At 38.5% G+C, this 16,059-nt stretch overlaps 2 protein-coding genes across 2 annotated transcripts in view; both read right to left on the bottom strand.

Moving 5' to 3' along the window:
• The window catches only part of LOC103468105 (acetyl-coenzyme A synthetase, cytoplasmic-like), a 32,400-nt gene extending 31,611 nt beyond the window's left edge, over window positions 1-789 (bottom strand). The window contains exon 1 of the mRNA XM_008414955.1: window positions 62-789. Coding sequence (XP_008413177.1) covers window positions 62-188 — 127 coding nt within the window. The 5' untranslated portion in view covers window positions 189-789. The remainder of the gene's footprint in view (window positions 1-61) is intronic.
• Window positions 790-7,272: 6,483 nt separating this feature from the next.
• On the bottom strand, window positions 7,273-15,697 carry mapre1b (microtubule-associated protein, RP/EB family, member 1b). The gene is made up of 7 exons (XM_008414884.1): window positions 15,495-15,697; window positions 12,157-12,287; window positions 10,633-10,778; window positions 10,318-10,519; window positions 10,101-10,210; window positions 8,783-8,935; window positions 7,273-7,667 (listed from the first exon to the last, which is right to left on the bottom strand). Exons 2-7 carry the CDS (start codon window positions 12,275-12,277, stop codon window positions 7,623-7,625), a joined length of 777 nt encoding a protein of 258 aa, XP_008413106.1. The 5' UTR covers window positions 12,278-12,287; window positions 15,495-15,697; the 3' UTR covers window positions 7,273-7,622.
• Window positions 15,698-16,059: the final 362 nt, after the last annotated feature.

Here is a 16,059-nt window from a genome sequence, read left to right as displayed (position 1 = left end):
CAAGATTTATCACTTTTAGCATTAAATATTCATATATGATGTAGCTTAAATTAATGCTCACCATCTGGATTCTCAATGGAGCGGGTGTAGAGCTCCTTGTATTTCKCAAAGCTGGGGAYGTGGGACTCCTTCCTTAGGTCCTCGGAGCAGTGGAAGACGTTCTCCTGCGGGGCTTTATCGGGAATCATGTTGGCTCCAATTTATTCCCCACGAACACGAGTCAAAGTGTGGACAGGTCGGCCTGATATTTCCACGGAAAATCCAGTTTCCAGCACCCTGTTCTGGTGAACTTTCATAGAAACAAACTTAACTCATCGAAGTGTCAAATCTCGCGCGAAGTGCAAAAAAATTGGAACGAGCTCAATGCAGGTTTCATTCAGACTTCCTTGTTTCGCAGGGTGACTTATGACGCGTTTTATTCAAAAGCTGTAGCCGTTGACCCCCCCAAACACACGCCGTTTGGTTTATAAAACAAAACCCAAGTCAGTTGTAGCTTCTGCGCAGCTTCAGCGTGTTGTCGTTCCTGGGTGAACACGGACGTTAAAAGGTTTGACACCAGCTAAGCTAGCCAGCTAAGCTAAGGAGAAAAAGGCAGGTTCAGTTCATCCGTTAAAAATCCCGCTCAGTGTCACATTAAACGAGCCAAGTTATGTTTAATCATTACATTAAAACATGCTKTCATTCTGCATAGCTCTATGTAACGAAAATAAAGTGTTTTTAGTCGTAGCGCTAACTCTTTGTGCGTCTCTTCTTCACTGTTAGTTGCAAGCGTGTTCTGCTGCTGGACTGTTTGGCTCCTAGTCAGAGCCAATCAGAGCTCAGGAGGGCGTTCACGTGCTCATTYTGAAAGCTCGGAATTTACAGTGTTTTCCCCACATACAAAACTTAAGTTGGTTTCTGACTCGAGAAATTTGCTAAAAATCAATTCCATCTATTTTTTTTCTTATATCGAGCATCTTTAATATGCTGATAGTTTAAAAAACTATAATACTTTGTGATTTGGGAAACCAAGTCAAATCACAAAGTATTGCTTTCGTTAACTGATCTGTAACTAAGTTTTAAATATTTTACTGCTAGTGTGGGATAATCTAGCCTAGGTTTGAATAGTCTAASTAATGTAGCTTTTAAATTTAAGCAAGGTAAAGCTGCTTCAGTGTGTGAAAAATGAGGTGGATTTGCCCTTTAACAGTTTCCCGAATCGGAACCGACAATCGGAAGCCAACTTCAGCTTCGGTTGCCCTCTAAAATCATTMAATTCAAAACAAGTTAAAATTATACTAAATAATACACATTTCAGATGTTTTGTTTTAGACAACATAATGTATATTTTGTCCAAATATTCGTCAATTTTCTGTTAATATTCTTATCTGCATCATGCCAGTGACACGCAAGGACAAACGCTGCGTTCAGGTCAACTCGGAGATCGAAWCTTAGATCATGCTAAGGCGTCACACCCACTTTCAAGTTGCAAAACCGGTGCGATAAAAATGATAAAAAATAAAATAAAAATGTTTTWAAAATGTATTCAGATCAGTAGTTATAACCTCTMTTCTTYTTTCCATTATACTTGAAACATTTTAAAAGTTTTCGAGGTTTTTAGGACGAACATAGCTGAAAAAAAGTTTAGCGGTGATTTAGGCAAAGTTTAGGTTGCAGAAAACTTTAACAATCATGCTTTCAACGTGGCTGAATTAAAACAATTCTGCAAAGAGTGGGTATTAACTACATACTTCGTGGAGAAACTTTCTGGAATAAATTTACTTTTAGGAGGAAAATTTTGATTTRGAAAAGTTTTTTTCTGCCTGAACGTATATTGTTTTTCCTTCATTCAACACTTCAAAACACCAAAATTTGGACAACTTTATATTTTAATCTGTTAAATGTTCTGATTGGTTACTAAATACTCGAGTCGCCTTTTTATCAAATACCTTTTCGCTCTTTGTTGACTAACTTTTTGGACAGATTACCTTGTATTTTTACTTGAGTAAAATACGTTGTGCTACTCTTACTTTAATACGAGTTCTGCTAGTAGATTTGAAACACCKAAGTGTGACAAAAATGTAAAATCAGAAGAATTAGTTAGGGGGTGAATACTTTTTTATAGCTGTGCAGAATACATGCTAAAAAAATGACAGATCCAGAAACATTGAGCAGATATTGTAACCATACGGCGCCTCATACAGAACAAGAATGAAAACAGAGAACAATATGAAAGAAAAGGCTGCATATTTTTTTATTTTTCTGTTGTTATTAATTAGTTGATTTGAGATTAATCTGTAACACAATAGAAATCTATGACAAGCATCAAGAATGAGACGTAAAGCAATGTTTACAAAATGGTGCCCACCAGGGGGCGCTGTGGGAGTTTAAGCAAGTTGAAGAAAAGGTACGAAAGAAAATATTTATCAAATTTATTGTATTTTGTATAATAATTAAACATACTCTGTTTTTAATAATAAAAAATATTAAGTTAAATGTTATTTGCTGTGTTCGTCTTTCCGATTGGCCGACTGGTCCTTCGCGCTAACTAGCATAGCATAGCTAGGGCGAAATGGAAAAGTTTCTGACAAAAGACCGGAGGAACCGTGCAGGAGCATTTATGCTAAGCAACTGTAATAATTTTTGAAAAGTGAATAAACATAAGGGGAAAATGTCTAAGTCAGTGTTTCTTTAGATATTTTGTACTGTTGTGGTTTTGCTAATGGGGCTCCTGACCGGAAGCTAATGTTATATTCTTAACTCAACAGCAGGAAAAAATAAATAATAAAATCAAAGGCAGCATTTGACAATGAAATACTGTTTTATTGTTATAGTACAAAACGTGATTTAAAAAGATCAACTTCAGCGGAGTATAACAAACACACCGGAGAGGAAAAGATGGGGGAGAAGTCACAGTGTAACACACTAATCAGCGCTGATTGTTGAAAACATAAAGGTCTGCGGCTGCTACCAACAAAACCCCTTAAAGCCACTTCTTCATTCTGCTCAGGAAGATTTAATTCAACTAAAAAAAAAAAACTCCAATATGCTACAACAGGCATTTGGAAGAACTGTGGAGCAGAAAAAGTCTCAACAAGCAGAAAAATGAAAATCAGAGAAATGTCAACATTCTTCTGCTAGGAGAGGAAAAATGAGTAAAACCGAAAACATTCAGAGATTTTCCAGCAGTAGGAGTAGTAGGAGGAGGAGGAAGTGAGATTAGCACTTGGTTGATTTGGTACGAAAAGGCCACAGTGTCAAACGTTGCATCATGAAAAGCACTTCTGAAGAGGAAAGCCTCCTTTCTGTCTGTCTGTCCAGGGCTTGGTCACAGTGGACAGACATGGCTACAAAAAGTAGCCTCCATCTCTTAACTCTTGTTTAGAAATGGTCAAATTTAGTTTCCTGCCTGTTGCTTCACCAGTGGCAAAGCAGTGAAGAAGCTTCAGTGACTATTTTACAACGTTAAACACCCTCAAAATCTTCAAATCAATATTGAAGTCAAACTATCTTTTAAAGATTTTCTTCCACACTTTTTGAGTAAATCTGGTGTAAATAAAGTGTGCTACGTTTGTGCTGCTTTTGTTTGGAAGAAATTGATAAAAGTTTAAAAGTCAAATAATCTCCTTACTTCACCTAAATCAGACTAAACTCATGTCAAACATTCATAACTTTTATTATTTTAGAGTTTCCAGAAGTCCACCTGCTAACAAACATATAACTTCGGAGTGTCCAAAGTGTGGTATGAGGGCCATTTGTGGCCTTCAAAATGATATTGGTTGGTCCTCCTTGTACAAGTTAAGAACGGTAAAAAATCTGGTAGACAAAATAGAAAACAGCTGATAAACTCCAATAATTGGAAATTGTCTTTTTCTCTTAACAAAGCAACAGTTGAAGCTTTTTTAATGTTTTGGACGCTTACGAATTTATAGGTTTCATTAAAAAAAATTGCTTATTGTTTAGCAAGTAAAAAAAATTACGTCATGTTTTGCTTTTAATTTAATGAAATTTGTGGCATGTGTGCAGTTTAAATTTGGTGTAAAAAGTTTAGACGCCACTGATTTTTACAGCAGGTTTTCATTTACATAGTCAAAACAAACGTTGCTCAGTTGATTGACAGCAAATGTCTTTAGTTTCATGAAGGTGAGGGAGGCTGGTTGACGTCTGTTTGATCTGAAGAAAGCCGGTGGAGGCAGCAGAGAGGGCGACATAAAGGCAGAGCATAAACACCAGAAACTGCTTCTTGTTCGCACATCTAACAATTGAGGAAACATTTCCAAAATGCTGCAGGATTATTACGGGTTGAGCTTCCTGATCTAGAGAATCAGAGCTGGACTTGGCTGGGATCAACAGTCTGGAGCCGAGTCTTAAAGCTGCAGCGCGCAACTTTTATAGAAATATATTTTTTTACATCTCCTGAAACTGTCGCTGTGTTGTGACCGTTTGGTATGAGACGAAAAATCTGTGAAAAAAAATCAAGCTTCTCTGCTGATTGGTTGAGTTAACTAGAAACAGCCAATCAGAGCCAGGAGGCGGGTCTTGGTTGGCTCTCTGATGGGCTGCAGCTAGCATAGCATGCTGTGAATGCTAGGCTAGTTAGCACAGCCACAGACCGACTCTGGCTCCGATTGGTTGTTTCTGATTCTCATAATTCAAACATTTTGTTTCCTGGCCCTGATACTGATTGAAATAAGTCACTGATTTAACTTTGAGCCCTAAAATTGATGCCGTTTAATGCCGTTGTTGTGACATCATAAGAGTTGGAAATGCCTCAAAATCTGGGTCGCCGATAAATCATACCAATTTCCTTTGAGAACATATTTCCTACCGTCGCTTTGCTACTTTGTCGCTAAATTTAGTGACTTTTCACAAAAATGACATTTGCTAGAATAAAGCCAAAATTTTCTAGAATAAACGTAAAAATTTCCCGTGTTTCAAAATTAGGAAATTTTCTAATTTTGGACATTTTTCTATTCTGAAAAGTTTTCTGGAAAAATTTTTTTTCCATTATTTCTGAATTTCAAAAGTTGAAAATTTCCTACTTCTAACATTCAGAAATGTTAATATTTTCTAGAACATTTTCTAGCTTAATCTCAGAATTTGTTAAGAAAATTTCATAGATCAATCTCAAAATGTAGGATTTTTTTCCTGGCAGATTTTTACATTTAAAAAAAAAATAAAAAATTGTTTTTTTTTGGTGGAAAATTGCTCATTTTTTTCTTCTATCTGCAATTTCCTCATTCTTTGTTATAAAACAGAAGAGAAAAATTGGTACCAGTAGATCAGGATTTTTAAAAATCTGTGCACTCCTACTCAAAAAGTACGACTACCGCCCTCTAGTGGCCGCTCCAGACCTGCCAGCTTAAGACGTCTACGGAAAATTAAACCGTTTATCAGGAAAAATAAAAATAAATGTCTTTGTAAATGATTGAGATTCTTTATTAGGTTTTAGTTGCAGCCTGAAATGTTTCTGAGTTTGTTAAATTTTGTTCCTTCAGGCTTCACGTTTGGTCCGACAAAAACTGCTCGATTTGTTTTCTCCAAAATACAGCTTGAATATCGCAACCGGGTAAAACAAATGAAAATCTAACTAGACAAAATTTACTTTGCTTACAAACCGGGTTTAAAAATCACATTTTTGATAGAATAATAATAAAAAAAAAACTTCTGTAATTTCAAAAGGTTTGCTCTTAGTGAAGGCAAGCAGCAATAAATAGAGAAAATCAAGGCCTCTGGGCTGCATCCACTCCCTCTGGCAGTGTTTGGAGCTTCAACACCACACATTTATTCAGGAAAAAAATAACCTAAAAAAAACCTTTTTTTGACAAACATATTTTTATGAATAAGGCCGTTGAAAAGAAAAAAGTTTCACTAACAGGACTAAACACCAGTGTTTCGGTTAAATTAGAAACAAATGTGACAAAGTTACATTAGTCTGAAGAAACGGTCTCCAACTGAACCCAGAATGCAGATTAAATCCGATTAGAACTGGTTGTCTTCTAGATTATATTCCCAGATTTTACGGAGGAGGCCATCTTAAAGGCTACAGGTGAACAGGAGCGGTCAGCACTTTCTACCACGTTCAGCTCCACTGCCTACTTTAACTTTAACAAAAGATGAAGCCACTTTTTTCCTGGATTTAAGAATTGCACATTTTTAAAAATGTGCAATTTTGAGGGTTTTGAGAGAACTGGTGGGTTGTTAAAACAAACGCACAGTAACACATAAAGGCATGAAGGGAAGAAAAACGGGACAACAAATGGATTTTTGCACCAAATGAAGACAAGCCTGTTGCTTTGTGCCAAACTAAACATGAAGATTTCCAGTCTGAATGTACGCAGAGTGCCTTCTTTATCTTGACTTCATGAAAGAATCAAAACAATCCAGAAGGACAGATCCGAACTGGACGCGAATTTTCTCAAATTCAGGTTTGATTCGGGTTACAAGAAGCTGCGACGCCTGGAAAGGACACCAGAGGGCGCTTTGGTCAAAACGGCAGACGTGGAGGAATGAATTAAAGCAGCCAGAAAGCGCCACCACGCTGCCCCCTGGTGGCCGCTTTAGTACTGCAGGCTTCAGGGAAACCAAAACCCTTCCACCATCAAAACATCCAAATCTATGATGGCGGGCAACGGCCGTCAAAGACAAAAAGGGTAAATTTACGACAAAAAAACAGACATTTTATAGAAAAGAAAGGGAGAAATTTTTTAGCTCCAAAAGACAAAATATTCTAAAAAAAAGGAAAATAAAAAAGAATCCTCATTTCAGATTAATCTCAGAAATCTTCTAAAAAGGTTTCAGTAATTTCTGAGTTTTGATAGCTGAAAATTTTCTACTTTTGAAACTCAGAAATTTCCATGTTTTTTTTCTTTTGAGAATATCTCAAGGGTTTTTTTCTAACAAATGCTACATTTTTGAAACTCAGAAATTTCATTTTCCTTTTAGAAAATTTGAGATTAATCTCAATATTTTTTTCCAACAAACTTTTGACTTTCCAACCTCAGAAAAATTTCAAGTCAAAAATCTACTTTTGAAACTTAAATTTTCCTAGAAAATCTGAGATGAATCTTGAACGTTAGTTTTTCTAATAAATTTCTGACATTTCAAACTAAAAACGTCGATTTTTTCTAGAAAATTTCTGAGATTAATCTCAGTATTTCTAGGTGTTTTGGCGTAAATTTATTTTTCCTTTTTTCTTTTAATTTGCAGCGGCCCCAACACGCCATCGTACCAATCGTTTGTTGTTTGGCGATCTGGTTTGAAACGAGCAGAAAACATGAATGAAAAATAAAATACAACATGAAACTCAGTTTTATGGTCAGAAACTAAACATTCAGGGTTAGTTTGGAGAAAAGCGCCGGCGGGTCGACCGGGTCGTCAGGACGAGTTTCTTCATTTGCATCCAACAGGCTTTTAAACACACACACACACACACAGACAGACAACATCGTTTATGCTTTTTACACTGGAGTCCGGAGTGAAAATCAGGTGTTTCCCGACGCAGGTCTGGTTCTGGGAAGGACTGGATTACAGGGCAGCRCCGGGGGTCGGGTTCTGGTTCTGGAGACAGAGGCTTCGTTGATTATAGAGGGCTTGGCGACACCAAACCGCCTTGGCTTGATAAGGTGGAGGAGACGCTCGGATTAAAACTCCTCCTGCTCTTCGGCGTCCGGTATTACGAAACCCTCCTGCAGGAAACGACGACAGGAAAGAGTTAATCGGTTAGACCCCAAACGATCCCATTTGGCCTCACAATCAGCAATAAATCTATTGATCACATGATTAACAGGAGAGCAATAACTTCCATATCGTTACTTCCTTCGAGCATCGTTAAAAAACGGTGCAAACACCCAGTAGTTAGTGGTTGGTTTGCACCACCTGCTCCTTTTGCCTGTTTTCCCTGTCAATTTTTAACAGACTTCAGAATCCATTTAAATTATTGATGTTTTGTTTATTTTGGACAGTTAAATGTTTTTATAAATATATATTTATATTTTCAGTTTGTGGTCAAACATTTGCTTGAACAAACTCAGAAAATTTTACTCTCAGAAAATTTCTAGAACAAAAAAAATCTCGGCTTTAATAGTTAAACATTTTCTACTTTTAAAAAGAAAAAGAAAATCAAATAAAAATGTAAGATTTTTTTTTTCTAGCAATTTTTTTACTTTTGGATACAGAGACTCCATCATTAATTTAAATTATTGATGTTTTATTCATGTATTTATTTTTTACAGTTAAATGCAGTTGCGTTTGCATATTTATAAATTCAAATGTTTTTGATATTTGAGAATATGTATTTGCATTATTATTTTTTTCCTACTTTTATTTACTATTCAACAATTATAACATTTATTCAGCATAAATATTGATATTAATATTCTTCCAATATCAAAATTTTGCTATTTTTTACAAGCAAATCTTTGCATTTTTAAAATTAAYTTTTTAAAAGCTCTTTTGGTGAAAAATTACTTCTTTTTTTTTCTTCCATCTGCAATTTCCTAATTCTTTGTTGTAAAGAAAAGAGAAATTGGTATCAGCGGGTCAGGATTTTTAAAAATCGGTGCACATTTACAGGTAAAACCTCCAAAATGTCTTAACAGGTAAATTTTCCACTACAATCCTCCATTTCTACATTAATCCCATCAGATTTCAGCCAGTTTTCCAGTTATTCTACTGGTCAATAACCAGTTTAAATGGTCCGTTTCAGGATGGATTTATTGCTGTTATGGATCTAAAAAGTTGTGAAACTGAGATTTGTTTTGTTTTASTTTGGAAACATGAACTGATTTAAAGCTGAACTCACGTCTGTGGCGTACAGGATGTCGACGATCCGCTGCAGCGTCGGGTCGCCTTCGCCTTCTTTCTCCTGGCAAATCAGCTCAATGTTCCTCAACTTACCAAAATAAAAGTCTCTTTCCTTCTCCATGTCCTGAATGGTAGTTTTCAGAATCTCTATCTGTGGTACAAAATAAAAAAAAGATTTACTTTAAAAGAACATGTCAGCCATTTTAAAGTTAAACTATTAGCTTCATAAAGCCTCAGAAATATTAGCCGACTCAAAATTCAAATTTAAAAATACTTTATTGATCCCAAAGAAAAATATATATTGATGATATTAATATTAATAAAAGTGGAAATGTGGGTGGAAGTAGCACTGAGTAAAGTGGAATTAGATTTTTATCGCCATATTTTGTGGTACTATTGTGATAACGATRCAAATTAAAAAGGTATTTGTGTTTTTTTAGTTCACCAGTAAAGTATGTCATCTGTATAGCAGTTTTCATACCACAAACACAAAAACACTCCCATTTCAAATAAACTTATTCATTTACTTAAAAATGTGTGATTTATATCAATACATCAATACACAGTAACTCAATTTAATCATATTTTTGAAGTAACTGGCATTTATTAATACGCTCGTGAAACAAATAGYAAAAACAATATTTCTGATAAAGCTGTCAGTAGGGCTGGACAATAAATCAATAACATACATCCAGATACACATGCGATCAATATCAGAAGATGACATGTCGGATAGAAAAATCAATACTGGATGTACARAATATCCACTGAACTTTGATCCAGAACATTCTGGGGAATCAGCCAATCAGCAAAGAGAGTGGCATTTACCCGCTCATTCTGTGGTTACCTAGCAACAACCTGCTGGGCAAGAAGCAGTTTCAAGTTCCCCCAAACTTCGGTTGCCTAGCAACGACCTGCTGGGCAAGAAGCAGTTTCAAGTTCCCCCAAACTTCGGTTGCCTAGCAACAACCTGCTGAGCAACTTCCACAGCAGCAGTTTAAGGTTTCATTTAAAAATGAATAAAAACATTAATTTTAACTGTGGAAAACAGTTAAAATCCACCAGCTTGGCTGTACTTCAAATACTTAAAACAAAAAACTAATCAATAATTATCGATATCGTCTGATATGAAACGCTCATATCATAATATGTTTTTCTGTCATATTATTCTGCACTGACTGTCATTTTTTTATTTATTTAACATCATTAATTAAAATTTATCAAGAAATCTAAATTCTTTTGACAAGAAAATTTTCATGATAAACGATTTGATAAATGCCCAATAATTGATMATTGATAAGCCAATCAAATCAAACCTCATTAATAAGCTCCGCCCTCTCTTCATCGCCGCCTCCCATCCCCGGTTTTCGGGTCCCAGCAGGAGCCAACTTGGGAGCAACTTTTGCCACTGGAGGCTTCTGGGTAGCTGATGAGAGAATCAGGGAGATTTCTGATTACATTGATCGATCAAACGCCCGAGGCCGACTGATCAGACGGACCGCCGATCSATCAGCCCAGTGGACGAGCTCCCACCTTGGTTGAGGGTCTTCTTGGGGAGCTTGTTGAGYGCGGACGTGGCGGGACTGTTCATGGGCATGGTCTCCTGGCCCTGCCTCATCGCCACCGGGTCGTACTCCTTCCCATCGTAGTTGGCGTCGAAGAATTTCTTAAACCACTGGACGAACTCAAAGTTATCCTGGAACTTCCCCTTCACCAGTTTGTCGACTGGGATTATCTGAAACGAGACAGACGGCCCAATCAGAGCGACCAACGGGAAACGGGTCCGGTCTGGACCGAGCCAGGCGTGGCTAGCCKGGCGGCTAACCCTGCAGGTTTGAGTAAACTTACTTTATCCACGCCCATCTTCTTGAAACCCACTTGCAGAAGCTTGAAGTTGTGGATGTATTCGTGCTCCAACTTGGCGCCGAATTTGACTTTCTTCAGAGGCACGGATCCGGGGAACAGCATGTCCATGAACTGGCAGTAGACGGCGCCTGACCAGGAGCAAAGCCACATCAGAAACTTCTGGAACATCTTAAACTGTAAACATGAACCAAATGGCTCTTTCCCATCATCCTGCTGCCGGAGTCCTGACCGACTCCAGGAACACGGACCAATTCCAGGCAGCGCTTCTCAATTACTTTTATTATTGTTTTTATTACYAAGGCTGGTCTGGTGCGGACCGCCTACAACCCTCAGGTGAGCACACACCTGTTTATTCAGCGCTCCCACAACCAGAACCAAACAAAGGAGTAGAAGCTCCTCGGCTGTGAAACAGTAGAAATAAACCTGCCTGGTCTCGCCTTATTGCCCATGATGCAACACGTGGCGCTTTCTCTAGAAGCTGCTGGACAGCCGGCGAGTTCAAGTCCTGAAAGGACCCAGTTTATTTCCTGCAGCGCAGAGCAGAAGGAGCTGCAGCCGCAAGATTCACCATAAAAAACACTAAACCCGGCTAGAACAATTGGTGTTTGATGACGTAAAAGTGGGCTGCACAGTGGCGCAGTTGGTAGAGCTGTTGCCTTGCAGCAAGAAGGTTCTGGGTTCGATTCCTGGCCCCAGTCTTTCTGCATGGAGTCTCCATGTTCTCCCTGTGCATGGTGGGTTTTCTCCAGGTACTCCGGGGATGGATGGATGGATGGATGGATGGATGGATGGATGGCGTAAAAGTGATTAAAAAACGCATGCAGAAATTTCCCATGAAGACAAGGAATATTTTTTGCATAAAGCAACTTTCTAAAATAAAATTTAAAAAATTGACTTGCCTCTTTGTAAAAAAAAAAAAAAAAAAAAAAGTTGCTAGCCTTGTTGCTTTTTTGAAAAAGTTGCTCAAAGGGTCTGAAAAGTTGCAGTATATTGTGTTTTCCAGACATACAGTGTAATTTTATAGCACCATTAAGTAACTATCTCATCTTCAGTTGTTATAAAAATGCTGTGTAAATCATCCATCCATCCATCCATCCATTTTCTTACACCCTTGTCCCTCAGTGGGTCAGGAGGGTTGCTGGTTCCTCTCCAGCTAACGTTCCGGGCGAGAGGTGGGGTCACCTGGACGGGTCACCTGGACGGGTCGCTGTGTAAATCAAATATGACTCAAGATAAATTTTACACTTCTGAAATGGGGTCTGTCTCTTTAAGAAGCTCCTGTTCTCGCTGAAGCTCCGCCTTCAGGAAGTCGTCCCAACATGGCTCCTCTATTAACCMTTTAATGTTTTTATCAGAAGCATAAGCTGAGAAGCAGCTCCAGTAATGAGCTCAGCTGACCGTTTCAGACCAGATTCAGCGACTGGGTCGACGGTTTTCCTCCTGCCTGAGGATTTAACTTCATAACGCAGCTTTGAAGGATTCATTTCACATAAATCTCTTACTTACCTGTACACAACATTTCTATCTTGGTGAGGTTCATCTGGAGAGACTCGTTGATCCACACCAGCATGTCGTGCCGACTCAGGTTGTCGCTGGTCACTGACGTCGCATAAACATTCACAGCCATCCTGGCTCACCTGAAAAACAAGATGGCGGACTGCTGCTTCAGATCCGAATCATGAAGCCGACTTAAACGCTGTGAGCAGAGAACCGGAGATTACGCTTCCCTTTTGTCTTCCAAAGAAGCTTAGAGAAAAAAGACAAAACGACTCACGTTGAAGCATAGATTATTTCTTAATTTTCTTTACTTTTCTCGTTTTCTTGGTTGAACTGTTGCTTTTTTATTATTTATCATAAATAAGCAAAACAAAAGAAACAACAAATATGATGAATTATAAACTCCATAAGCAAATTTCTCCTTCAAAATAAAAGCTAGTTGAGACCAAAACACCAGACTGAAGACTTTACCATCCAGTTATTGGTAGAAAAAAAATKGAATAATTGAGTCTGTTTTAATTTATCAAGCGATTAATTGATTTATTGCGACAGAYGTAATCACAGTCTCAGATTCTTGTATGATTWTWGTCACAACAACTACGGTAAATAAATTCCCTTTGGGATGAACTGAGTATGTCTGTGCTGAACCGAACATTTAGATGCTGTCAGATAAAAATTATTGCCCAACATGCTGTAATATTTAGCATCGGTTCCTCCATCAGTCGAGGTCATTTCCTGCAGAGCGTCGCCTCCATCCATTTTTTACATTGTAAAGTCAGACTCTAAGACGCTTATGATCCAACAGCAACATAAACCGCTTGCAGACGGCRCTGCATGTCAATAAAGCTGCTGATGTTGCATTTTGAACATATGGAACCGCTCTAATGTCTTTCTGATCCGACTTCCGCTGAGCAGCAGTTATTACCTGGATCACAATGAAAAATAAAACACTAGAAACCTAAACGATTATTTTTACCTTAATGTGTTGCTTAAAGTCTTGTTGACTTTGTCATTTATTAAATAAACCTGCTGATTGGTCCACAGATTAAAAGTTGTTGTTCTGACTCAGGTATRGGATGTTTAGATCCCGCCTCCSTGCTGGAGGGCAAAAAGCTGCTAGCTGATGACTAGCATTGGTTTTAGCAGACAAGCTGTCAACACAGCGCGYTAAATCTTAAATGTATGGCTGCTATATGAAAGGAAAAGGGGCGCAGCGCTTTAGACAACAAGGTCAGGAAAAGTTTTAATTAACAGAAAAAAATAGCGAGGGAGAGAGAGAGTGGTAGGTCAGTTATGCTAGCTTGACTATGACAATAGCAGCATGTAGATGTGATGTGGAATTTGGTGTTTCGGTTCAGTTAAAAATAAAGGCGACCACACATCAAGTGACAGGTCATCAGTAGAGCAGGGGTTTAAATTAGCTAACCAACCAGCTGCTGTGTTAGCTTAACTAAAAGCAGTGGTAGCTAATCAACCACTGCTGTGTTAGCTTTGCTAATAGCAACAGTTGCTAACCAACCAGCTGTAGCTAAGGTATCACATCACTAAATAAACATCAAGTCTAAAAACATAACATTGTAACAAACTAAATGTTCTGATCTCTGTGTGAAAAATCGTTGAGTCTTTTTTGGTGTCGGATCCTGAAACATGTAGTGCCRTTGCTGTCGGTTGCTACGGAAACGAGTCTAGCTGATAAAAGGTGGTTTTAATTGTTCTTCAATGGCTTTTCTGCGTTATTCTTCCCTTTGCTGTGGCGCACTGCACTAAACTGATCATTTGTACATCTCCAGGTTTCCTTTAGTTAACCGAGTTTTTCTACAGCAGCAGCGCAGCACAGCTGGCATGTAAAGGAATCGTGTGTTTCCTCCACCAGTCATCAGGCCTGTTGATAGCCCTTTATTTGACGTGGCTATCAGTGAATTTGCATGAAGAGCGGCTTACAGATCTGATCATTAAGGTCAGATTTTAATAGCAGGTGTAACTAAGAGTCAGTCTGATGGTATCAGAGGATCACAGCTGCCATGATGGATCCAATCAGTGGGTTTCGGATTACACAAGTTACCGTGCTTRAATTTGTTTATTTGCTTTTGCTRKTTACAGTTTCACAAACTGTTTGACCTTCAGGAGCAGTCTTTAATTTTTTTATATTTTTGATCTAATAATGTGCATGCATTTGTATTTGCCTGTCAGCGACAGCAAATGGTATTTCTATACTACTCCATATGACACAAACACACCCAGATTTATTGTTTATCACTAGTAGACAATACCAGCTTATCACTGCAGCTAATGGTCATTTTAGTAATCAATTAGAAACAATAAGATAGTAAATATTTATCTAAAGAACATTTACAAACACTTTATTAGAAATATATAAGAAAAAGGTMAATTTTTTATTTGTATTTTTTGCAAAATGTTCTGATTTTCAAACCAAAATTAAAAGTTTCAAACCAAAATTCTGCAAATTAAGTAAACTGACTGTCCCATCAGTCAGTCAGTAACCTTTACAATCCTGGGAGCCATTTTTTTTCTCTCCACTTGTAAAAAAAATCACAAATGAGTAACTGAATACTTTTAGTCTTTAAATACTTTTAGTCTTTAACAAAGCCAGGCCAGTTGTGATGACTCGGAGCCAGCCAGCTGTATCTGAGTCAGCAGGGCGCATGTTAACCCAGATCTTTAGCGGGCCTGAGTTTTAAACACGGACCAGCTTCCYTTCCTGTGTRCCAACACCAACAAACATGTTTTACAGTGCAAGTTAAGCTAAAACTGCTTGGTTTGGGTTAAGTCTGATGTTTTGCAGGACGCATTTTGGGTCAGGGGGGGACTCTTTCGCCTGGGTCGCATCAGAAACTTGGGAGCTAACGTTAGCAGCAGTTAGCCGTTATAAATGTGCTTATCCGATTATAAGCACATTAATTAACTAGCTACGACCTCATATAGTGAGATTTTTGGTTTCCTGGTCGGCTGTAGAAACTGCGTATGTATCCCGGACACGCTTCCAGCACCGGGTTGTGATTTGTAGCCCAGTYCTGCCAGCATGAAGGCTGTTTCCCCGCCCTGAACCAGAGCCTCCCAGRCGGAGTACCGCCTTGTTAGGTTCCGTTACCCTGGAACCACTACCGAGCCTTGGTCAACCCAATCAAACCAAATGCGATTTTATTAAAGACCCTGACAACCGAAACGAGGAAGCCTGACCCAGTTTAACCAGCTAGCTCCGCTTTAACCAGCATCAGCCACGCTCCGGGACAGCAAACCACCAGTTAGCATCTTAGCTGCTCGGCTCCTCACTCAGCGGCCGCTTCAAATCACCCCGTTTTTGTTTCAATAAATAACGGTTAACTCACCTTTAACTGGTCAGAGTTTACACTTCTGTGGACTCGATGGTCTTTAGTTATTTCCGCTGTGGTTCCGAATACCAACAAAAGACAAAAATCTTTGTTTACTGGGACCGGAGGTGCCACTTCTGCTTTTTTTTTCTTTAGATGTTTCACGTTCAATCTACCGGCAGCGGAAGAACACAGAGGAACAGYGCAGCAGATGACGTCAAGACGTAAGAGCACGTCCTGACGCACCCCATGTATATGGAACTAAAACAGTCTCATAATTCACAACAAAAGCATAGTTCAATATCCACAAAAGAAGATTCACACTTTTATTTTTGATGCAAACACAAATATATCTTGATTTACAAGCTGTTTTGGCCTGTGGGTGGCGCTACGTTTGTGTGTGAATTTTGATACTAAACTGACCTCACAATCCGCAAWTGTCTTTAAATGATCAGCAACCAATCAGATAGCTTCCTTGTTTCAGCCAATCACATTAACCCATTCATTCCAACCCAACGGCGCTGTTTCCCGTACAAGCACAGGCAGTTTAGACCTCAAGATAGCCAAGATTTTAGAAATATTT

This window comes from Poecilia reticulata, linkage group LG7 (genome assembly GCF_000633615.1).
Source record: "Poecilia reticulata strain Guanapo linkage group LG7, Guppy_female_1.0+MT, whole genome shotgun sequence".
NCBI lineage: Eukaryota > Metazoa > Chordata > Actinopteri > Cyprinodontiformes > Poeciliidae > Poecilia > Poecilia reticulata.
Note: the sequence above shows the minus strand (reverse complement) of the source record. Positions and strands in the feature narration are given on the sequence as shown.